The following is a 23,792-nucleotide window of genomic DNA, read 5'->3' as shown; positions in this document are numbered from 1 at the left end:
AAGACTGAAGTTTTTAGTTATGTTAATGATCGTTTAGATGAGCGAGTTAATGGCTGGTCGGCGAAGATTTTATCAAAAGGGGGTAAAGAGATTATGATCAAATCAGTTGCGTTAGCTCTTCCGACTCATGTCATGTCATGTTATAAATTAACTCAGGAGTTAACGTCCAAACTTACGAGTGCTATTTCAAAATTTTGGTGGAAGTCTAATGATAAGGCCAGAGGTCTACATTGGGTAGCTTGGGATAAGCTCTGTGAGGATAAATGCGATGGGGGCTTGGGATTCCGTGCTCTGGAAGAATTTAATGACGCAATGCTGGCTAAGCAGTATTGGAGGTTGATTCACTACCCGAATTCTCTAATGGCTCGGGTGATGCGCGGTCGATATTTCAGGAGAAAACATCCTTTATTGGCGACTAAACCCTATTCCCCATCCTTTGCATGGAGGAGCATTTTTTCAACAAAGGGTTTAGTAGAAAGAGGGGCGAGGTGGCTCGTCGGGTCGGGAAATAATATTTCGGCTTGGAGAGACCCGTGGATCCCGGATCATCAGCCAAGACCGGCGAATGGCAGGGGGAGAGTTCTCCATCCTAACCTGATGGTCAATCACCTAATTAATCCCCTTACTTTGGATTGGCACTTGCCTACTCTGGAGGAGTTTTTGGATCCAGCGGACATTCAGCTTGTACGGAGTTTGGTGGTCAGTAAGTCATTGACTTCGGATAGACTGATTTGGCATTATATTAAATCCGGCAAGTATTCAGTGAAATCTGGTTATAGGTTAGCACGGGAATTACATAAGAAAGTCGTATACGGGCCGACATGCACAGTTTTACGGGCACAAGCTTGGAAGCTTGATGTTCCCTCAAAGGTCCAACATTTTTTCTGGCAGGTGGCGTCTGGGTCCCTTCCTGTGAAAGAACGGCTCGCTCACCGGGGTGTCCGATGCGTCGATACGTGTCCGCGGTGCGCTTCAGCAGTGGAGACTATTAACCACGCTCTTTTTGAGTGTGTTCGTTCGTGTTTGGTGTGGGAGCTATCTCCTCTCCAGTTGTCTTTGACTGGTTTTTCTTTTGGATCTGTGTATTCGAATTTAGATTTTCTTTATTCCAAGACCTTTTCAAATCTTGGGGGTCCTAGCATTGGATATAGGTTGCCTTGGATATTGTGGACAATTTGGAAAGATAGGAATAAAAAAGTGTTTCAAGGAATGGAAGCAGAGCCTATTGATATTTTAAATCAGGCGTTAAACGATAAACTTTATTGGGAGGCGGCCAAGTGTGTCTCTGAGAATTATGTGGCTCCCCAGTCTTCTCTGGAGGATAGGAATTCCTCGATTCGTTGCCAGGTTGATGGTTCCTGGAAAGGTACGGATCCTTTGGAGGGCTTGGGTTGGTATTATGGTACTAACGATGATAGGACGATACTTATGGGAGCTCGCAGTTTGCGTCGTACTCCCTCTCCCCTTCATACGGAGTTTGAAGCCTTGATTTGGGCTATGGAGTCTCTTCGGGCGATGGGGATAGATTGTTCCAACTTTGAGTCTGATAGCTCCTAGCTGGTGGCGATGGTGCAAGTTCCCAACGACTGGCCAGCCTTCTCGCATTTGTTCGAAGACTTCCAAGCTCTAAGATCATCCTTCTCCTCCTTCACTCTGACTAAAATTCCGAGGATGTCTAACGTGCGAGCTGATTGTCTGGCGCGCTCTTCTAGATCTCTAGTTTCTGAAGTTTCTTTTGTAAACTCTTCCCCTCCAAGTTGGGCAACCAATTCTGGAGTCACCTTTTAATTTATTTAAATGTTTGGTTGAAAAAAAATAAAAACCACAATCAATTTATTTTGTTACATTAGATTTTTAAACCGAACCAAACTAAAACCAAACCAAATATAAACCGACCCAAACATAAACTAAACCAAAAACTTTGATTGAGTTTGGTTGGAGTTTTACCAAAACCGAAAATAAATCAAACCGAACCGAACCCAAACCAAACCCGAACTTAAACCAAAATACCCACCCCTAATTTTCTTATATCCACGTTAATACATTAACGCGGGCTAGTAAAATATAAACAATTCTTAACATTACATCATATATAGCCCAAAGAAGTTTCAATCTCAAGTCCTAAGACCAAATGCAAAACTCTATTGTGTAAGAGTTACCGTTTTCTAGGCCCATTAAGGCCCATGAAAAGGTTTCTGATAAACAAAGTCCTCTTCCTCTCTATCCCTTATCCATTCAACTCCAGCAAAATCAAACCTTTGTTGCAGAGAGAATCACACTCTAATGGCGATTCCAGTGTCCATGGCAATGGCAGCGACACCTACAGATTCCGCAAGCAGAGTTTGGAGCATGTCTTCTCTCAAATCAGCTCTTCCATCTCCTTCATCATTCCGGTTACCTACATCGTCTTCTCGCCGTCCAGTCACTCTCCGCCTCCCCATCTCTTCTCCTTCACTCCCTTCGTTCTCCGGTCTCTCTCCGGTCAACCCTCTCCTCTCAATCGGACTTCCAGGTAAGTAAACATTTCAAACCTCCACAGAGACATTACCGTTTTCAATTGAATCGTTAGGGTTTATTTTGGGAATTTCGCAACGCAGATTGGCAGAGTTTTGAGAATGGATTCAAAATTGTTGATGGTGGTGGTCGTGTTTACGCGATGAGACACGGACGACGTGTTCCGAAGCTGAACAGACCACCGGACCAGCGTAAAGCTCTTCTGAGAGGACTCACGACGCAGCTTCTTAAGCATGGGAGAATCAAGACGACTCGAGCTAGAGCCAGTGCCATGAGGAAGTTTGTTGACAAGATGATTACATTGGCTAAAGACGGTTCGTTGCATAAGAGAAGACAGGCTCTGGGTTATATCTACGAGAAGCAGATCGTTCATGCTCTGTTTGCTGAGGTTCCTGATAGATATGGTGAGAGGAATGGAGGATACACGAGGATCATTAGAACTCTTCCAAGGAGAGGTGATAATGCTCCAATGGCTTACATTGAACTTGTCTAAGGTCAATAATATCTCTCTTTCTTTGAAATTGCTAAATTGTTCAACTTTTGCTATGTAATATCTAAGAAACAGTTGTTGATGCAGATATGAGATCATTTTGTTTGTTTTGTGAGATTCAATTGTTAAAATTGCTTTCGTTAGAGTTGAGACGATGAGCAAATAGATGAATGCTTTTGTTCTTTCTCTCTTTCTGGTAAAGATCTTTGTAGTTTCTATTCTCTTAAGAAATTTCAATCAAGATTCAGATGGAGATGAACTTAAGGATCGAGAGAGAGGGAGATATATTCAAATGGAGTTGAAAAATACAGTCTTTACTAGTGTATGACATAAAAATCAATCCTTTTGTCTGCCTATATGGATACCAAAAGACGAATTCAATATACAACTTAGAGCTCATTTTACATTCTTGTTTGGTTCTACACTTTCATAGAAGGGGAAGTCATATTGATTTTACAATCCGAACTAAAGTGTGTCTTGAAGATTCCCAACAGCTTGACTTCTCTACAGGACCTCTGTCTTTGTTTCCAACACAATCTTTGCTACTTATGTCTGAAACAAACTAGTCGATTTGAAGAGTAAGTCGAGAAGCTAGAATCAAAGAAATTTAGCTGGCAATATACCTGAGGGAAGATCAACATGACCAACTTGTTTCTCTGTATACAACTAATGTCTTCCACTATCTCATCTCTGTGCTTGAAACTCGGAGGATATACGACGCCTTGTAAAGTGACTCGTGGCTGATTTAGATCTGCGTAATAGGGCTTTTCGGTTTGTAAACCTCCAATACCAAGATTATGGCAATTACGAAGGCGAGGATTAGAATGGTCAAGACGATACACCAAGGTGTGCAGCAATCGCACCGTTTAGATGATTTAGATTTACGCATACGCCTGGCCATGACAACAAACTATAAAATATATGTGTGGATCTCTTTATTTCTTGTATTATTATTTGGAGAGCTTCAAGCCACACTCGTAGAAAATATAGATGGATCTAGCTAAAGTAAGGAAGATAGTGCTTTAAATGCGATTTGAGCTGCCAACTACTTCCTTACAAACTGCCTACATTATATGATTGTAGTAATTAACAATCATCTGATTTTTGATATCCTTTACCTGACTTTTTCTTTATAACTTTAAAAAGTTGAAAAAATAGCTACTACATGTACGTTGACACCATTGACTAAAAGAACGTATTACTAATTTCGCTGAATCAATTATAAGATCTCAACAAGATTATTAAAAAAGCAAAAGCCAATCTCTATTGATTAGAGCAAATAATACATACATAATGATAGTGTACCAAATTTAAAATACCAAAAAAAAAAAAAAAGACAAAACAAGAAGACAAAGTGTAAGTTTGTAGATCTACTACAAGATCTGTTGTTTATAACTTAGTTGAATATTTACAGTTCTGACTCGTGACATTACGACCCGAAACAGAGACGATGAGATCACACGAAGAAGACGACTGAACCTTAATCTTGAAGATTTTGAGAACGCTTACTTTACCAGAGACTTTAACAAACGCGTTGAGCGGTATGACGCCAGCCATGACATCAGACAAAAGCTCCGACTCAGATAACAACCGATCCGCCATTAGCGTCAGCGTCAGATTCAAAAGATGCGTTTTCCGCGGCGCGACTCGGCTCGCCGGGAGCGGAGCTTCACCGATCAGCTGGCCTCTGTAGTTAAGCAGCGCCGAAGACGAATCGTAGCTGAACCCGACCCGGTTAGGGTTTTTAAGCGAGAGATCGACGTTTAGCGTTAGGTTTAAAAAGACTTTGAGGAGGAGTGGGTTGACGGAGGCTCGAAGACGTTCGACGGAGATGGAATCCATGGTTGTGACGGGGCGTTTTGGTTTGAAGAGAGTGAAAGCTAAGATGATGATGATTATACAGATGAGGAGGAAGAGGAGGATGCTGAAACAGACGCAGATTTTGCAGTTGCGTTTCCGCCGCGATTTTGTTTTACCGGATTGCGTTTCCATGGAAGAAGCGGTTGGTTTGGGAGGTTGTGGTAACATGGCAGCTCCTGGCTTCTCTTCCTTTTTATCATCGGATTTGATTGAGACAACACTACTCATACTTGCTTCGTCTTCGTCTTCGTCTTCTCTGTTGCGCTTTATTTTCCTCAGAGGTTTTGTTTTTATTTTCCTTAAATGTTTAGACCCTCTTTTTTCTGTAACTAATTTTTATGACACGACTCATATAAATAAAACATCCGTTTTTTTTTCTCATTTGATTTAAATAATAAAAAAATGGATTAAAAAGTATATTTCTAAATTTGCCACGAGTTTTAATGGGAGTATTTCTAAATTCTAAAGTATTTTTAAAGGCCTTTTTGGCAGTAAATAGACTAAATACCATAAAATAATCAGAGTTAAGAAGGTTCCAATTACTTAAAACGTCTAAACATAATTGATGAAAAATATATAGATTTGATTATTCATAAGTTGGGAAGAAATTACATTTTTATAAGATACTTTTTTTTTTGTTGGTGTGTATAACTTGTTTCAAAGTTTTAGAATTTGGTAAAATTTTAGACTCCAAATTCTATTTGTTATACCATTCTAAATTCATAAAATAACTATTTTAAAAAACATATCTTACTCCAAATTCTTGAAAAGAAATTAGTTCCAAAATGATAAATATATATACTATTAGGCTTTCTATGCAATTATAATTACGTATAAATTATGAATTGTAAAAATAATAAAACAATAGTTGAATATTAAGTACTGAAGTAATTGTTAATCACAAACAAAAGCTAATGTATTTATAGTTAGTTTTAAATAACTTTTTTTTTGTTTTGACAACAAGTAAAAGAATTAGCTCAAACGAGCCAATTGGGAACAGAGTCGTTTACAAAAGTAATAACATGCGGTTGGGTACGAACTTGTCTTGCCAGACGATCCGCAAGCATATTGTCCTTCCTGGAAATCAAGGTCAAAGAGAAATTCAAGAATTCTGTCATATCCACCTTGATGTCGTCGAGATAAGCTGAGTAAGCTGGCCAGTCGGAGGGAGAAGACACCATCTTCACCAAATCTGAACAGTCTGTAAAGAAAGCCACATCTAAAAAATCATGACCTATCATGCAGCGCATAGCCCAAACAAAAGCTTCGACCTCAGTATGAAGTGGAGACAGACTACGGCGGAAATTAGCGGCGCCCATAAGCGGGGGAGACCCCTGAGACGACCGACAAACCCATCCCGCACCAGAAAACCTATCTGTATCCTTCCATGACCCATCAACAAATAACAGAAACTTGTGAAAACAGGGGAGAGCTGAGCCCCCCGCACATTCGGCCAAAAACTGGCTGTGGGCAATGGGGAAGAATATCCTCCTCCTCACTCTGAGCCTTGGACCAAAGCTTTGCCTCACTGGCGGCTAGTCGTGCCACTTCATCCGGTCGCTCATCCTCGTTTTCAAATATTTTTGCATTTTCGGGCTTTCCAAATATATCATAGAATCCAAGGAAAAGCAAACACATGAGCATCCGAATTTAGTTTTAAATAACTTTTTTCAGCTAAAAACTTAGAATTTGGTTTAACAAGGAATAAAGTTTTATACACGGACAAAATATACAAATACAGTCAACCTCATTAATTGCCATTTAAACAGCGTAAGACCGTTTTACACTCCACGTATAGACAGCTCTTCCTAAAAAAAATGGTTGTTGGTTGAACTTAAAATTAAACAAAATTTGTATTGATTGACCCATATATTTATATCGTTTCAAAGATTTGCATTAATTAGTTCAGCTATGTGGAGGTGGGAGAAGAAGGGAGATTGATACTAGTAAAATAATAAGGTGAGGTTACGGGGTTGATATCACTGATAGTAAATCACATGGAGAGACCATGCTTCCTGCGTTATCCGTCGCTTTTTGCCTAATTTCGTGTGGGTTTATTACGTAAACAAACTCGAATGATCTTCTAAGTCACCGTGTGTCTTTATCTGGGTCCATTTCTTCGTTTACACGAGACTGGGTTTTGTGTGTTTGGCCCGCGTTTAATCTTGTTCGCTTACTATAATAATCATGTCTTATTGTTTGTTTTTTTTTTATCGACCTCTTTTGTAGTGAATTTGTGTCGTGTCACGTCTGTTAAATTTTTAAATCACATGATTGAAAATTTTGCTGAAAAGTTGAATTGACTTTTCGTACGTAATAACATTGTTCCAAAAGATTGACCATATTTATATTGTTTCAAAGATCTATTTGCATTGATTAGTTCAGCTTGAGGTGTGGGAACTGGGAAGAATGGAGATGATAAAAATAATAAGGTGAGTGTCATGATTTGACTTTTTCTGCAATGAATTTGCGACTTCTGTTTTTTTTTTTTTTTTTAATAATCGAATGATTTACAAGGTAAGTGTCTTAAATATTCCAAAATTTGCGGAAAATTTAAATGATTTTTTTCGATAATTTTCTAAAATATGTAAAAATGAATATTTCCGAATGTCACCATAGTTTTTCACCAAAAGGTGAATGGCCACCAAAGCTTATGATAGTGTGTATGCATGCATGAGTATTTGAATTGCTCTCTCAACAATTGTATTTGTGGTGGGATAACCATCCTTAAGATCAATAATATTCATCTTTGGAAGGAAAAAATAAAAAGTGAAATAAATGGATTGCCCGTCTCGAAGTTTATATTGGGCCTTAATAAGCCCATAAAAGCTAATTTCTTCCAACTTTGTTTTGTTTGACGCTAAAACGCTACGTTTTAATATATTCAATTTTTGTTAATTTAACTTATGTCTTCGATCTACGCGAAAATAATTCAGATCGGTTCGATTTCGTCTGGTTCATGCTCGAAATTGAGAGTTTTGAAACAAAGAAGAGCTTTTGAAACATTGAATCCCAAATCTGAATCTTCAAACATCGCTTACGTCACACTCCCATGTAGTAGACGTCACTTCTCGTCTTCCTCCCTGGAGATAACCCAACTCTCGCTTCTTCTTCTTCATCTCTTCTCCTCCCCTAAAGCTTAGGGTTTCTTTCTTCTTCACTTTTCTTGTCTTGTCTTCCTCATCATTCTAGGGTTTCCAAAAAAAAAAAAAATCGGAACCTGCTGTAAAATATTAGGGCTTTTGAAGGAGGAGGAGGAAGGAAGTAGATGGAAGGAAGAAGGATTACAGCAAGCCCTAGACCTTGTAGTGGAAGAAGAGTTGTGGCTAAGAAAAGGTCTCGACCCGATGGGTTCGTCAACAGCGTTAAGAAGCTTCAACGTAGAGAAATCTCATCTCGCAAGGATCGAGCTTTCTCTATTAGCACTGCCCAGGAGAGATTTCGTAACATGCGTCTCGTGGTATGTTTCTGAATTTTCAATCTTTTAGGATTTACCCTAATTTCTTTGATTCTGGAGAATCTCCCTCCCAAACCCTAGAAATAGGCTTGGGTTGCTCATTGTTTACTTAAATTCTCTTAATTGGCATTGATTAATTACTAATTTTGTATTTCAGGAGCAATATGATACACACGATCCAAAGGGACATTGTTTAGTTGCATTACCGTTTTTGATGAAAAGAACTAAAGTTATCGAGATTGTCGCTGCAAGGGACATTGTCTTTGCTCTTGCTCATTCAGGTGTCTGTGCAGCTTTTAGTAGAGGTAATTTGAGTAACTTTGAGTTCGTTTACTTCATTCAGCTTTGTGTCTTTGTAAGTTTAGACGTTAGACCTTTTGGATTGTTAACTTTCATTTGCAGAGACGAACAAAAGAATATGCTTTTTGAATGTTAGTCCAGATGAAGTCATCAGGAGCTTGTTCTACAACAAGAACAATGATTCTCTCATCACAGTTTCGGTTTATGCTTCAGACAATTTCAGCTCTTTGAAATGCAGATCCACTAGAATTGAGTATGTTGTTTTCCTTCTAGGTTCTCTTAGCTAGTGTCTTTTTTCTTTCTGGGTTATTCGAACTAATGTGTGTTTCTGGTTATTTTCAACTATTAGGTATATTCTGAGAGGTCAGCCCGATGCAGGGTTTGCCCTTTTTGAGTCTGAATCATTAAAGTGGCCTGGATTTGTAGAGTTTGATGATGTCAATGGAAAAGTGCTGACTTATTCTGCGCAGGACAGGTTATTTTCTGGTCTGAACAACCTAAATTTTGTGACTACAAGTTTCATCCTCTGGTCCTGATAGTTGTTTCATGCAGTGTGTACAAGGTTTTTGATCTGAAAAACTATACCATGCTATATTCGATATCAGATAAAAATGTCCAAGAAATAAAGATCAGGTAACTATCCTCCATCTGTGTTTGACCCTTTTTTTTTTGTTTTATGTTTGCAAATATTGAGAATGCTGATTGCGTTATTGTTCTGTCCACTAGTTTGGGTTGAAAGACTTGTATCTTCTCTAACTGAACTGCCCATTTGTTTCCCTGCATCAGTCCAGGGATAATGTTATTGATCTTCAAGAGAGCTATCAGTCATGTTCCTCTGAAGATTCTGTCAATAGAAGATGGCACAGTTCTCAAGTCCTTCAATCATTTGCTCCACCGAAACAAGAAAGTTGATTTCATTGAACAATTCAATGAGAAACTTCTTGTTAAGCAAGAGAATGAGAATCTTCAAATTCTTGACGTGAGTTGATTTTTGTCTGATTCAATCAATCTTTAGCTTTTGTTTTACATTTTTTTTATAATAACGAATGGTTTCTGATTTGGAAACTCAGGTAAGAAATGCTGAGCTAATGGAAGTTAGTAGAGCGGAGTTCATGACACCATCTGCGTTCATATTTCTGTATGAGAACCAGTTGTTTCTGACATTCAGGAATCGAAACGTTTCTGTTTGGAATTTTCGCGGAGAGCTCGTGACTTCCTTTGAGGACCATCTTCTATGGCATCCAGACTGTAACACAAATAATATCTACATAACAAGTGATCAAGATCTGATCATCTCGTACTGCAAAGCAGATACCGAAGATCAGTGGATAGAAGGAAATGGTAAGTAGAAGAAGCTCATCAACATTATATAACCCTATAATCGAACAAATATCATTAATGGTGTGTTTGTCGTATGGTGCAGCGGGATCAATCAATATCAGCAATATATTGACTGGGAAGTGCTTAGCTAAAATAACACCAAGCAGTGGACCTCCAAAAGAAGATGAGAGCAGTAGCAGTTGCGCGGGGAAGAACTCAAAGCAAAGAAGAAATGCGGTAGCTGAAGCTTTAGAAGACATAACGGCTCTTTTCTATGACGAGGAACGCAATGAGATATACACAGGAAACAGACACGGCCTTGTTCATGTGTGGTCCAATTGATTTCACATCACGTCATCATCGATAGCTGCTGCTACTACTACTACTACTGTGTATTATTTTGTTTCCTTCAATTGTGTGTAGCGATCAATATTTTTAACTTAGTGTCTTTGAGCAGCTACTTGTGTTGTAAACCATTTGTGGGCAAGTGTGTGTGTCAGAATACCAATTGTGTACACTAATACCATTGTACGTAACATTTGGGTTTGACAATTCTATAAAAGACCCTTTATTTTCACATCGAAGGTCTCACTTTAACTCTCAAAGTTGACATCTTCAGAATGCTGAGCATCAAGTTTGTATGATCACACAAGAATAAACGATCTTAAGGAATCATCTCATTGCTACCACACCATTGTGTTTTACATTCACTCGATAAAACAAGCTTTACCAGTTTCTTCAGCAAGACTACAGATCTCTAATCCAAACATAAGAAGACACTGATGTGTCGGAAACCAACAGAAAACAAATGTTTAACATTCACCAAGACGATGACAACAGAATCACCAAAGAACTTGTGTGTGTTTCGCTTCAGAACTGAGACTTGTCAAGGCTGTCGAAATATGGGTGATCAAGTGCTGTTTTTGCTGAGATTCTTTCGGCTGGATTGTACTTGAGCAATTTCTGCATTTGTTCAAACATAAAGCTCAATCAGAAAGAATTAACAAAGCATTGTTCAGCTTAGGAACAAGAAGAAGAGGAGTTTAGATCTGCTCTGCAACAACAATATTCATATGCTATGGTCATCAGGCAGTGGATTACCGTGAGAAGATCAACTCCATGAGGTGAAAGAGAAGGAACAGCAAGAGTTAAGTCTTGCGGCTCCCACTTAGGGTAAACATGCCAGTCACGGAGAGTGGAAACACCAGGCCATTGCTGCTCGGTTGGTGTTCCTAGCAACCTCCATGAACCAAAAAAGGAACCATTAGCAAGATCATAGTCTTTCTACTCAATTGAACTATGGATCTATGAAACCTGAACTATATAGAACAAACTGTTTTCAATTGGTAAGCTAGCTATGCCATTCAATGATGCAATTCACATTGACACTGGACAAAACCAGAAGAACCAATGGAAGGTAAACTCAAAATACCTGAAGATATGAAGCAACTGCTGAAACTCAGAATCACCAGGGAAGAGAGCTTGCCTCCTAACCATCTCAGCTAATACAAATTCAAAGATAGCAAAAAACAACAAACATAAATACAAAAATCACAACGCAGAGAGACGAAGTCAAAGAACAGCAAAAAAACATCATCAGAGAGACTAACCAAAGATACAACCAACAGACCACATATCAACAGCAGTTGAATAATGAGTGGATCCAAGAAGAACTTCAGGAGCTCTATACCAAAGAGTAACAATCTCATGCGTATACGACTTAAGAGGAACAGTAAAAGCACGACCAAGACCCAAATCAGCAATCTTAAGAAGCTCTTTATCTTTCACCAGAAGAAGATTCTGCGGTTTCAAATCACGGTGAAGCACACCGTGACTATGACAATGCGCGACTCCTTTACAAAGCTGAAACATCAATTTCTGAATCAGAAAAGGCTCAAGCGGCTTAGGATTAGGTCCTTTCCGATACGAATCGATGAATTTCTTAAGATCAGTGTCGAGTTACTCGAAAACGAGATAGAGATTGGATTTGGGGGATTGTGATTTTGTTGAAGGCTGATGAACGTGTTCGACGCAGAGCAATCGAACAACGTAGATCGATGTAGATAACATCTGGAGAAGCGAGATCTCACGAAGTGCGGTTGGTGGGATACCTTCTTCGTCCATCTCGAGACGAGTCTTCTTCAGTGCTACGAGCTTACCGGTTCCTTTCTCCATCGCTTTGTAGACTTTGCCGTATGTTCCTTCTCCTACCTTCTCTAGCTTCTCGTACTTCTCCATTTTTTTTTTTTTTTTGAAAAAATTTGAACTGTGACGGTTTCTGGATTCTGTGATGATGAACCCTATTATTTTGATCTGATTAATGAAGATGATGATGGATTTGTGACACGTCACTCTGTATTTTCCCGCTCCTTCGGATTTTGAATTCGTTCGTAACAACTAATTGACCTAAATTTGTGATTTATTTATCTTTTGGGGGAAAAAGGGTAATAAATGTTACTTTTATTTATCAGTATTCGATTTGAGTACTCCAATTTATTTACTATTACACTTTTGTCCCCCAAATTTTAGACTTATCTATATTGTAGTTGTACTTATCTGATCAATGGTTTTGGAGGAAACTTTTGTAAAGAAAAAGATACTAAGAGGATGAAGAATTAGCACTGAAACAATAACAGATGCAGAGATATAAAATGAAATTAAAATGTGATTTTAAAACTTTCGAAATGTACAAAACATCTGTTTGATAAGCTAATGTTCTATTCTCCACCATCAATTTCTTTTGCATCTTCATCAATTTCAACAACTTCATCATTCTTGTTGTCACTTACTACAACATCAGGCACAACAATTTCCATCCCTTTCTTTACTCTCGCTATCTCCTTCTCCTTCTCTTCCAATTTCTCTTGCAATATTATTACCTGAGAGATTCATCAAAGTCACCATTTCCAACAAAAAACCATAATCATTCTTCCGTTTTTAAGAAAACTCTTAACAGGAATTAAGAGATAAAGACAGATGATTAATTTACCGTTTCGTTTGATCTCTCAACATCATTTGTTAATTCCTCCATGTGTTTGAACAGTCCTGCATTCCACAAAACCTCAATTCCAAATTCTATCTGTACAAGAATCTTTTGCTAAATCTAATATCAACATGTGACTTACCTTCAAATTGACTTCTGAGTTCTGCGTTTTGAGACTTCTGCATTGTAAGCTTCATCGCTAGTTCATGAATCTGTAAATACAACATGAACATAGGGAAATATCAATTGTCTTACCCTTTTCAGAAAATCATGTTCTATAGAAGAATACGACTGACTACTGCTTCTATAATCCAAGTAATTTCAGATTGTGAAGACTGAGAGTAGAACAAGCTATACCTTTCCTTCAGCAGCTTGGTGCCCAATCTCCTCGTTTTCCTCTTGCAGGGTTTTGCATTTTGCCATAAGCATTTTTCCCATCTTGCTTTGAGTAGTAAAAGCAAGTGCTGCAACATGATCCTGGAGTTCATTTATCTTCTTGTCTTTTTCCCCAACTAGATTCTGCATTAAACAGATATATGATGTCAAGCTTCATTTACTCATTTTTCATTGCAAGTTTGCAACAAATATAAGAAAAAATGTTTGGAGATTTCATCTGCAACTGTACTTGCGACCTAAGAGAAAATCAAACAAGCTGATTTATTACCAGGAATCTCCAAATGAAGACAGCATCAGGCTATAAGTTATTAAGTAATCGTCTTTCAGGCCATTCATAACTCAAGAAGAATTTAGACTAGTAGCAACAAGTTTGGATTATCTAAGAAAATATTACCACAATTACATACTTAAGATAGAGTAGTCTAACGCCAAATAGAAAAAGAGTAGGTGCAAACCTTCAGGCGTGAAAATTCTTCATGAATTGCTGGATCCAGCAACAACCTCCTCGCCTACAAAGTTAAGTCAATAATATTTCAAGTACTCTGCTATCTGATCATTTCGAGCTGCTAGATGACTAATGTGATTTGACATAATAGCCATATATCTCAGACTTAATTAGGCACCAGGAATAGGATTACAAGGAACATTGCATATCATCATAATATCATATTCAGACCAGAGAAACTACAGGACTAGAAGATTTTTTCCCTCTACATGAATCAAGGTCGAGGATGACATAAAAAGAAGAGGACTATACCTAGAGGTTAAAGTTGCTTCAACAACTAACTTTCATGGTTTATTTTGTTGCCATAATTATATAACTTATTTCAGAATGAAAACATGTGGAGAAGTGTACCTGCATTGACGCTGGCTTGAGTTGAGATTTCAAATCACGAATAGCTGACTAGAATTACAAATCCAAGAAGACATTAATTCTCTGCGATGTTCAAGAAAACATAGCATTTAAGCGATGAGTTCGTGGAGAATTACCTTCAACTCTGCCATTTCCTGTTCCCGTTTTGCATATTGTACAATGCATGAAGCTTCTTTTCTTTTTGCAATTTCTAACTGAAAAGAGAAATAACCCATCAAACCATATTTGAAAAAAAAAATCAAGACCTTCATATTGATAAAAATACACAACCTATTGCTCAAATGCCAACCTGTTCTTTCAAAGATCTCTCAGACGATTTAAGGTTTTGGATATAGTCAATCAGAAATCTAGGTTCTGAAACCAAACAGAATCATTTTTGAATAGTCAAGAATTTGCATTACATAAACAAATACGCAAACCAACATTTGTAATGGAGAGGCTAACCAGGAGATTTTCCAGCAGGAACAAAGGACTCGTTCTGAAACGCTGATTTCCACTTCTGAATCTCTGTCTTCGCTGATTCGAGCTCATTCTAACCAAATACAAATAGTAAGATACAACAAAAAGATGCAATTGTAATTTGTAAACAGCAGCAATGGTATAAACTGAAATAGAGTAGAGAATAGTAACAATACTTGACATGAAGCAAGATCATCTTTACAATTCTGAAGACTGCCAAAGAGAAAGAGGATAGAACAAGGTTAGGATTAATACATTTAAATTCGTAAGCTTTTGCACACAAAGATTTGATTAAAAAAACCTCTCTCGGAGTGACAGAATCATCCCAGTAGCAACACCAGGTGCTGCTTCCTCCACTTTAGTTCGACCCTAAACAGCGATAATTTCAAAATTTGAATCTCAACATTGATCAAGCAGGTGAGCAAAAAAACTGAACTTTGTGATAATATTAAAATTTTTGAAAAAGGCCTACCTTTTTTGATCCGAAGATATCATCTTCATCGTCTTCAAGATCACCGAAGCTTCTTTTATTACCTGAATGATACAGATAGAAAACAATGAGAAAAACCTCAACTCCAATCTAACCACAAAAAAAAAAACAAAAAAACAAAAAATCGTGAGGAATCCATTAATGTGGAGACCTGAAGCCCTGGAGGCATTTGCAGCAGCGGAATAATCTCCTCCGAAATCGTCGTCTTGTAAGGAAAACTCCATTGGAGGCACAGAGATTTCTACGGGGATTGTCGCTGGTGGAGTGAACGGAGAGTGTGACGAGAGCGACGGCAATTGAGAATTTAGGGTTTTAGATTTGGGGGAAAAAAGAGGAGAACGTGGTCAACCCGGGTCCACCTTCTGGATCCGCGGTTTTTTTTTTGCTTCTTTTCACTGAAATTATTATATTTAATGAAATAAAAACCCATAATTATATTATATTTTCTAGGCCTGGGCACTAATACCCGTTACCCGTATTCGATCCGTTACTCGGCTCGTACCCGTCCCAAAAAAAGGGTACCCGCAGCTTTAGGGTCGAGTAAAGGATATTATATTTATATTACCCGTGAGTAAGGGACGAGTATAGGGTATTAGTTTAGTTTTCAATACCTGTCCCGTTACTCGGCCCTTTACCCGTTTTGCTACCCGACCCGTAAATACCCGTTAATATTTTGTATTATTATTATTATTATTATTTATTATTAATTTATAGAGTTAGAGTTAAAACCTAAGTTCAACTTAGCCTAACTGAATTAATATATTATTTTTATTTTCAAAATTCGTAATTTTATAATTTTGGAACTATATATTGCATAAATTTATGAATTTTTCATTTTTTGGATTTCAAAAGATAAAATTATTATTGCGATTATTAACATTTTTTTATCGGGTACTCGTTTTCGGGGTAATAATAAAGGGTCGGGACGAGTAAAGGGTCAACTATTTTTTACCGGGTACCCGTTTCTCCGGGTACCCGTTATTTAAGGGTCGAGTATGAGTAAATTTTTTCTATTACCCGTTAGGGTCGGGACAAGTAAAAGGTCGGAGAAAATTCAAGGGTATCCGTCCCGTGCCCAGCACTAATATTTTCTGTACAAATTCATTATTATTATTTTTTATTTTTTTTTGGTTTGTCTTATGAACAAATTCATTATTTACTAGGTGAAAAAATAAAGATTTGGAGTGTGGTTAATGAATCGTTGTGTTGCCTATACAAAGACCTTTACTCGTTTTGTATAAGTTGATAAAATCATCTAAACTAAAACGTTATTAGAGCAGAAGATAACATCAGTCATATCAATATTCCATTCACCAAATTGTCAGATATTGACTGTATACAAGTAATATGCAACACAAACCGAGTAATGAAAGACCTAATGTAGCTTTTAGAAACGACACAACAACCAGTGAGAGTCTGAGAGATGGCAAAAAAAAATGTCAAGCTGTTCTATCAAGGAAAGACACTAGCTAATTAAACAAACCCAGTTCTCATGTTTTCTCTTATCAGAAGATATGGAAGAAGTTTCATGTTGAGGGGAACAAACTGATGATGTTTGATCAAGAAAACTTGACCTTGACTTTACATTTTGACGAAGCTCTAGGAAGCATTAGGAGATGCATCATGATCTTCATCTTAAAGTCATTTCTGCTTGCCTGACTATGAAGTTCCAACAGCTCAAGACGCGGCAATTTCTCCAACACATGCTTTATTTGCACCATCTCTCCGATATCTCCCTTGAACTTTGTTATCGTTAGAACCTTAATATGGCATGACAATAGGAAATAATAGCCATCCAAGCATTTGCAAACAGAGTTCACATCCCCACGGTCTTGAGTAGTGTAATGCAAAGCCTTGGAAAAAAAAAAGAACAAAGGAAGATTTTGTCAGAGTTTTTGATTCTTTTGTTTAAACAATATATACTTTTAGAGGGTGTGCCTTTGGTCATACCTCAACGGTGAGAGTCTTCAGATTTGGAGATTTCTCAAGCAGAATTGGCACAGCATCCCAACAGGAAGAAGCTACTTCAGTGCTAATTGATAAATGATTCAGGTTTTCAAACACTGGTACTTTTTTTTTTTGAAGGTATTAAACACCTGGAACAGAGTTTAAACAGACAACTTTAAGTCAGTCATAACTTCAACAAATCATTCTAATGTCTAGCAAGATTATGATTTTCGTATCTCTCTCAATGGTTCCTCCTAGCTAGATACTCTCTAGTTGTTAAGCTGCAGTAACATATTAAAGAGAAACAATAGAGATCACTTACATGCATTGTGTCAACAGCGCCAATGCTCAGATTCCGAACATTTTTTAAGCCCTTCATCAGATTCCTAGCATCGTAGTGATCACCACCAAGAAAAACAAGAAGTTCTAGCTTAGCTTCAACAAGTGAGTTGAGATTAACAACTGGATACTCATCTCGGACGATATCAAAGTACTCGAAGTATTCAAGACTCGGAGTATCAAAGCTAATAGGCTCATAACTACATCCAGTATGATCTCTCCAACCTCCACCTCGAAAAGTAAGTCTCTTAAGGATCTCGCTAGACACAATGAGAGACCATTTCCAATCTTCACTGTCGTTCCTGTATATGACTAACTCCTCAAGCAAAGGGCTAGCAGAAACAAGCCTTGTAAACGCACAAACACCAGCAGTAGCATTGAACCGAACTTTATCAAGAAGGAGGGTCTTCAGAGCTGGAAGCGAAGCGCTTCTAGGGATGTTTTCAATAACAAAACCAGATCCTAGTCTCAATTTCTCAACTTTCTTGCAAGTGAAGACTTCAGATGGCAGTGCGTAACCTTCATTGAAATTTACGTCCAGTTCAAGAACCAAAACACGTCGATTCAACACGTTGCGTACACAGTCATTGACAAGATTGTACGTAACTGAATCAAAATCCATAGACCGCAGCTTCAAAGAGAACCTCCTTATACGGTAACTATCACGTCGAGCCAATAACACGGAGACGAAGTCTTTGAAGCTTCCATTGGATTGAAACGAGCGATCAGAAACTGAAACATTCGATATGATAGTAATCTGATTCAAGCAGTTCTTGGAGACTATCTTTAGGTGTTCTGACTTGGAACAGATCTCTTGAACTCTCACGATCTCACTCATGATTTCACGACTTGTACTCCAACTCAAAAGCGATCAAGAAACGCGATCGACGGTGAACCAGAACTTAGCGTATGTATCGTCGGAATCACACACCACCCCAGAACAAACTCGTCGGAGTTACAGTTACAAGAACAGAGCAACGATACTCTGCTCTCGTCAAGAAAGAGTAAAAAAAAAAACTCAGCGACTCATCTAATTCTCACTTATATCCTCACTTATCTTGGTAAAACTAACCCAATAGATAAGCCCATAACCAAGCCCATTATGACTTGAAACCAGATTTTTTATTTATTTTTTCACAAAACACAGTTTCCTCGAATTATTTATAGCGATATATATTTTGTTTGTTTGATAAATTTTAAAATTGATAGTTCGCCACTTAGTTAGGGAGATTATTTGTATTGATAGTTTGTCACTTAGTAAGATTTAGTCCCTTTTTCCCTTTTCAATGTAGTATTCAATATGTGTCTAATTGCATCTAAAAGAATCGTATGATTGTATCATTATCGATGAGAGACCTTGACATTTACGAGAGAAGAACACAAATCATACTAGTTCATTAAATTTTACTGTAACTTTGATTGTTCTTGAATGTAAAAAGACGTATTTTTAGAGGCTATTGAAATCAAGAAATTTTGATTGAGACAATGAAGGGAGTAACAAAGTCCAAAAATCATGGATTTTTCAGAAAATCTTTTTTTTTTTTCTCCTCTATCATTTCATGGAACATCACAAGACACTGTTTTTGTCTTGTTCAACCAAAATATATATTAAAACAGATAAGACCTTAAAGATCACGTCTTCCTTTGGAAGGACTTATTTATAGTGAAACTTTACCTCTCGCCAAGTTGGACTTCATTCAACTCTTTTTCATAATATATTAATACAAACAAGAGTGAGTTCATAAAACTAGAGAGTTGTATATAATACAAAGCAAGGAAACAAGAAGAGAGGAGAAGAAGAAGAGGAAAATGGCTGCCTTATCAGAAAACGAGGCTAAAGCTTATCTCGACGCAAGGCCTAGATATCCCATCGATTGGTACAAGAAGATTGCCGCACGGACACAGGACCACAAGCTTGCTTGGGATGTCGGAACTGGTAACGGTCAGGCTGCTATTGGGGTAATTATATCAACTTTCTAATTCTATCTTTTTTAGATCTTGGAAAATCTAAAACCTTCTTATATACTTGTAAGACCAAATTAGTTTGATTTGTGATACGGCGATTATGCTAATAAGTAATAAGCCTAGCAACAAAATGTACACTTAGGAGGGCTCTTTTGTCGACCCATGTCAATTATGTTGGTACTTTCTCATTATATTCATCAACCATATCCATATATGAGACCACGTGGATAAATCATATACTAGTACGTATATAATATAGCAAAAATAGAATCTTGTTCATCATACTATAATACATATTGTAGTCTTGACAATACCGAGAACTCTCTTTATATCTTTACAGCTTGTGGAGCATTACGAGAATGTTGTGGCTACCGATATAAACGAAGCACAACTCAAACGAGCAATCAAACACTCAAGAATCAGTTACCATCACACTCCAATAACGATGTCAGAAGATGAGATGGTGGCTCTAATCGGGGGAGAAAACTCTGTGGATCTCATAGTTGCTGCGCAAGCTGTCCATTTCTTCGACCTCACCACATTTTACAACGTAGCAAAACGTGTTCTTCGCAAAGAAGGAGGCCTAATTGCCGTTTGGGTATACAACGATATCGTTATCTCGCCCGAGATCGATCCCATAATGAAGCGTCTTGTGGACTCTACTCTACCTTTTAGAACTCCTATTATGAATTTGGCATCTGACGGTTATAAAACGTTGATGTTTCCATTTGAGAGCATAGGGATGGGGTCCGAAGGAAAGCCTATAACTCTAGACATCCCGCATAAACTCTCGCTTAAAGGCTTTATAGGGTTCTTGAGATCGTGGCAGCCCGCGATGAAGGCCAAGGAGAAAGGTGTAGAGCTTATAAATGAAGATCTAATGACCAAGTTTGAGGAGGCTTGGGGTGATGAAAACCAAGTTAAAGATGTTTTCTACAAGGCTCATATGATTGTTGGAAAAATTCCGGTATGATTACAATAAAAGCATAATTTACTTTCTCATTAAAATAACAATATTGTTGCTTATGTTTTAGTTAATAATTTATTTGTGCAGGAAGTGAAATGCGAATCTGATCAAGTACTGTCCGAAGATAGTAAAAAAGATCTCTTGCTGCCAACGGAGGTTGGAAGAAAACAAGAAAGACGACAACCATCCGATGAAGGAAACATACGAAGTAAGAAACAAAATACTAGTGAAGATGAGGCATAAAAAGATGAATCATATCAGTTATCCGATATTAAAGCACTCAACGCCGTTGGTTATTGTACAACGCCTGAACTATAATAAGTACGTGGTCGTACTAAATAATGCAGCTCATGTCGAGTATGTCAAAAATAAATGGAATTGGAAGTCTGAAATTAAGAATATATGAAGTTGTGAGAATTCAAGCGTCATATATACCACTCAGCTATTTTGGATTTGATTAGTGTTATATTCGTGTGATCGTCATGAGTAGTAAAGACCAAATCTCATTAACAAATTTCATATGTATAGTTTTAATGCAAATTAACTTTATTGATTTTTATCTGATATCAGAAAAAATCTCTGAATAAACCTACTCTTGCTTCAGGTTTGATCTGTTGTGAGATAAGTGAAAACTTTTTTAAAAGTTAAAGATAATGGAAAACAAAGTTGGCATCGATAGTGATACTTAGATCACGTTTTAGCCTTTAATTTCTAGAGATTTAGTCTTCACAAACAGCTCTTTAAGTATACGTTTTAGACTTTTAGCTAGCTTTTTCCTCTTTAGAGAACTAATCTGGCATCTAGAGAGCGTCTAGAATCAACATCATTTTCCTGAATTATGTAAACTTTATTATTCTCTAAAATCATGATGTGAGAGTTCTGAAATATCTACAACTGAATTTAATAATACACACAAAAATGAACTTGCCAATAAATTCTAAGAATGTTTCATTATTTTCATTTATTTCCCCTTAACTTTCCATCTATGTATATAAACGTTATTTTATTGAGTACATATTATAGAAATTCAGAAAAGAAAGAAAAAAAGAATGCTTGGAAATGAAGCACATAAATGGTTTTTCTTATTTGGATTTGAAGAATCAATGGGTGATATAGACAGGAATCAAAATGTCAACTTCTATGATCCTGTGAAAAAATCAAACATGAATGATCCAGATTCCTATATAATTGCACATCATTGATTTGTGGATCTATCAAGTGATTTATATTGCATTAAGTATTTTATCTTTTACTTTATATTTTCAGTTATAGATCTGACAACAATTTTAAATTTTTGTATACTATTCTATTACAATTGGACCTCGCAACAACCTTTCATATCAACGTTGAAGTCTTATTTATTAGTTCATTTAGGACTCCTATATACATATTGGTCTTCTATTTTTAGGTGTGCTCTGCTTGTTTTAGAGTTTTAAGTTTTAACTGTGTTAGTTAGGAATTTACAAACGGATTCTGTTTGTTGCTTTGTTTCTTAAAGTCGATAGTTCCGAGTGTGAAAAGATCAACAGTGAGTTGCTATAGAGCGTTGTTGGCCAATATCTATCGATATCAAGCTGTGAAATATGCCATTAATTAGACCATTATTTTAAAATGTATCAACGGATATTAATGATTAGTTCAGACAACTAATTAAAGATTTCATAGTACTAGTTAATGACTAAACCACATGTGAACACATAATTCTACAAGCAATGTTAAATAATGCATTGGATCTCGGTATCTCTTTAAGTCAGCGGCACTGTGTTTTTTGCTTACAAGATAATCCAATCTTTAAACAATTACTTTACTCTAATCTTCGAGATGATTCGAAGAATTTTAAAACACACATATATACACACGGATAAACAGATTATTTTATATCTATGACACAAAAATAAAATGTTTTTCGTCATTTCAGTGTAGTGCTAATTTTTTTCGTAGTCAAGTGTTTTGGTAAAAGTTGCGGACTGTTGTTTACCACGACACTCCGTTTGACAAAACCTTGCAACCCAATTTCTCAAACTTGCGACACTAGGGTCCGTGGCACAAAACCCACATCAAAAATATCATGGTCTTAAAACTCTTAATGTCACATCTCAACAACTAGTTAATGTAATTCAAAGGTATATTGGTAACTGACTGGACGGGTATGTAAGAAATGTAGACTAGAAGAGTCAGGAGAAGTATGAGTAAGAAATTAAGAATTATAAACATATAAATAAGAATTATAATGAAATAAAATAAAAGAATCAAAGTTGTACACTATTTTGACCTAAGAACAAGCTCTTTATATTGTGTTTTGGAATTTTGTTAAAAAAGAACATTTATTTTGAATAAGAAACGACATCAGTGTTCAAGAAAGCGGTCTAGGCGGCCGCCTAGGCGCCGTCTAGGCGCTAGGCGCTCAGTAGACGCCTAGATGACCGCCTAAACCGCTTAAAATTACATTAATTTAATTTTAATATTTATTTTTGATTTTTAACTATATAGATTTAAATTATTAAGTTTTATATTTGTATACGTAATTATAAATGTTTATATGTTGTTAATATAACTTAAATAAATGTATTTTTGTTAATTTTGTTTATAATTTATAATTTTTTTTATTTTTCTAACATATATTTGTACATAATTTTATATATATAATGTTTTATGTTGTAAACGCCTAAACCGCCTAAAAACCGTCTAGGCCCCGATTAGGCGTTCTAGGCGCTAGGCGCTAGGTCACCGCCCAGATACCGCCTAGCGCTTTCTTGAACACTGAACGACATACATATTCCTTTTTTTTCTTTTGCATTTTTCATTAATTTTCGAAAAAATATTTCTATTCGTTAAACATGTTTTGAGTTCTAAATAAAACATCAAAATTGATCAGACAATTTAAGTGTACCTCTTGATAGCAATACTCGACTGAAGCCTCAAGCCAAACCAGAGTATTTGCTTTCTACATCCTCTGCAAAACAACAAAACGGTGTCGCTATCCAACTGAATCAAATGGGCCAAATGCAGAACGAAAAGAAGCCCGTTAAGAAGCCTGCCAAGCCCACAACGATTCAATGGTCATCTCTTACCTCCTCTGCAAACGCTGCAACAGTTACGTCATCAACAGACAAAAGGCAAACTTCCATTGAAGACAAAACCATGCCAGCATCATGTCCGGACAAAACCATAGAAGTAAAGAACTCAGCCACGCTTCCCGACAGTACGACTCAAACAAACATAAAGAGATCAAGTTGCAGATCGATGATAGAGACATCTAACCAATTCACAGCCTTAGATGCAAATTGTGTAGTTGGATGTTGACATCTGTCAAGGCACTCTAGGGTTTATGGAACTTGTATAAATAAGCAGATTACAACATTGTAAACCTTGAGCTGAATAAACAAAGTTCCAAAATTTCACATTTCATAAACGATTTAACTCTGCTTTCA

The 23,792-nt window shown here is 37.0% G+C and overlaps 6 protein-coding genes, 1 long non-coding RNA gene and 1 pseudogene across 7 annotated transcripts; 3 read left to right on the top strand and 5 right to left on the bottom strand.

Annotated features, from left to right (window-relative positions):
* LOC104712000 (50S ribosomal protein L17, chloroplastic) lies at nt 2,212-3,190 on the top strand. The gene is made up of 2 exons (XM_010428788.1): nt 2,212-2,512; nt 2,598-3,190. The coding sequence occupies exons 1-2, from the start codon at nt 2,284-2,286 to the stop codon at nt 3,005-3,007; spliced, it is 639 nt and encodes a 212-aa protein (XP_010427090.1). The 5' UTR covers nt 2,212-2,283; the 3' UTR covers nt 3,008-3,190.
* Nucleotides 3,270-4,005, bottom strand: LOC104711999. The gene is made up of 2 exons (XR_755463.2): nt 3,628-4,005; nt 3,270-3,556 (listed from the first exon to the last, which is right to left on the bottom strand). It is a non-coding gene; the product is annotated as an uncharacterized LOC104711999 (long non-coding RNA).
* Nucleotides 4,243-5,179, bottom strand: LOC104711998. The gene has a single exon (XM_010428786.1). The coding sequence runs from the start codon at nt 5,090-5,092 to the stop codon at nt 4,394-4,396; it is 699 nt and encodes a 232-aa protein (XP_010427088.1). The 5' UTR covers nt 5,093-5,179; the 3' UTR covers nt 4,243-4,393.
* LOC104711997 lies at nt 7,788-10,518 on the top strand. Its single transcript, XM_010428785.1, has 8 exons — nt 7,788-8,324; nt 8,479-8,626; nt 8,724-8,874; nt 8,971-9,096; nt 9,174-9,254; nt 9,408-9,600; nt 9,692-9,962; nt 10,045-10,518. The coding sequence occupies exons 1-8, from the start codon at nt 8,133-8,135 to the stop codon at nt 10,281-10,283; spliced, it is 1,401 nt and encodes a 466-aa protein (XP_010427087.1). The 5' UTR covers nt 7,788-8,132; the 3' UTR covers nt 10,284-10,518.
* Nucleotides 10,602-12,267, bottom strand: LOC104711995 (annotated as a pseudogene).
* On the bottom strand, nt 12,589-15,521 carry LOC104711994 (FKBP12-interacting protein of 37 kDa-like). The gene is made up of 13 exons (XM_010428784.2): nt 15,295-15,521; nt 15,126-15,187; nt 14,955-15,022; nt 14,830-14,866; nt 14,639-14,726; nt 14,484-14,548; nt 14,311-14,388; nt 14,177-14,224; nt 13,776-13,829; nt 13,282-13,443; nt 13,067-13,136; nt 12,931-12,986; nt 12,589-12,820 (listed from the first exon to the last, which is right to left on the bottom strand). The coding sequence occupies exons 1-13, from the start codon at nt 15,365-15,367 to the stop codon at nt 12,659-12,661; spliced, it is 1,023 nt and encodes a 340-aa protein (XP_010427086.1). The 5' UTR covers nt 15,368-15,521; the 3' UTR covers nt 12,589-12,658.
* On the bottom strand, nt 16,703-18,267 carry LOC104715646 (F-box protein At3g62430-like). Its single transcript, XM_019230045.1, has 3 exons — nt 17,382-18,267; nt 17,094-17,212; nt 16,703-16,996 (listed from the first exon to the last, which is right to left on the bottom strand). The coding sequence occupies exons 1-3, from the start codon at nt 18,265-18,267 to the stop codon at nt 16,703-16,705; spliced, it is 1,299 nt and encodes a 432-aa protein (XP_019085590.1).
* On the top strand, nt 19,160-20,813 carry LOC104711993 (putative methyltransferase DDB_G0268948). The gene is made up of 3 exons (XM_010428783.2): nt 19,160-19,388; nt 19,735-20,361; nt 20,449-20,813. Exons 1-3 carry the CDS (start codon nt 19,239-19,241, stop codon nt 20,602-20,604), a joined length of 933 nt encoding a protein of 310 aa, XP_010427085.1. The 5' UTR covers nt 19,160-19,238; the 3' UTR covers nt 20,605-20,813.

Source organism: Camelina sativa, chromosome 9 (assembly GCF_000633955.1).
Source record: "Camelina sativa cultivar DH55 chromosome 9, Cs, whole genome shotgun sequence".
In the NCBI taxonomy this organism is placed as follows: Eukaryota; Viridiplantae; Streptophyta; class Magnoliopsida; order Brassicales; family Brassicaceae; genus Camelina; species Camelina sativa.
Note: the sequence above shows the minus strand (reverse complement) of the source record. Positions and strands in the feature narration are given on the sequence as shown.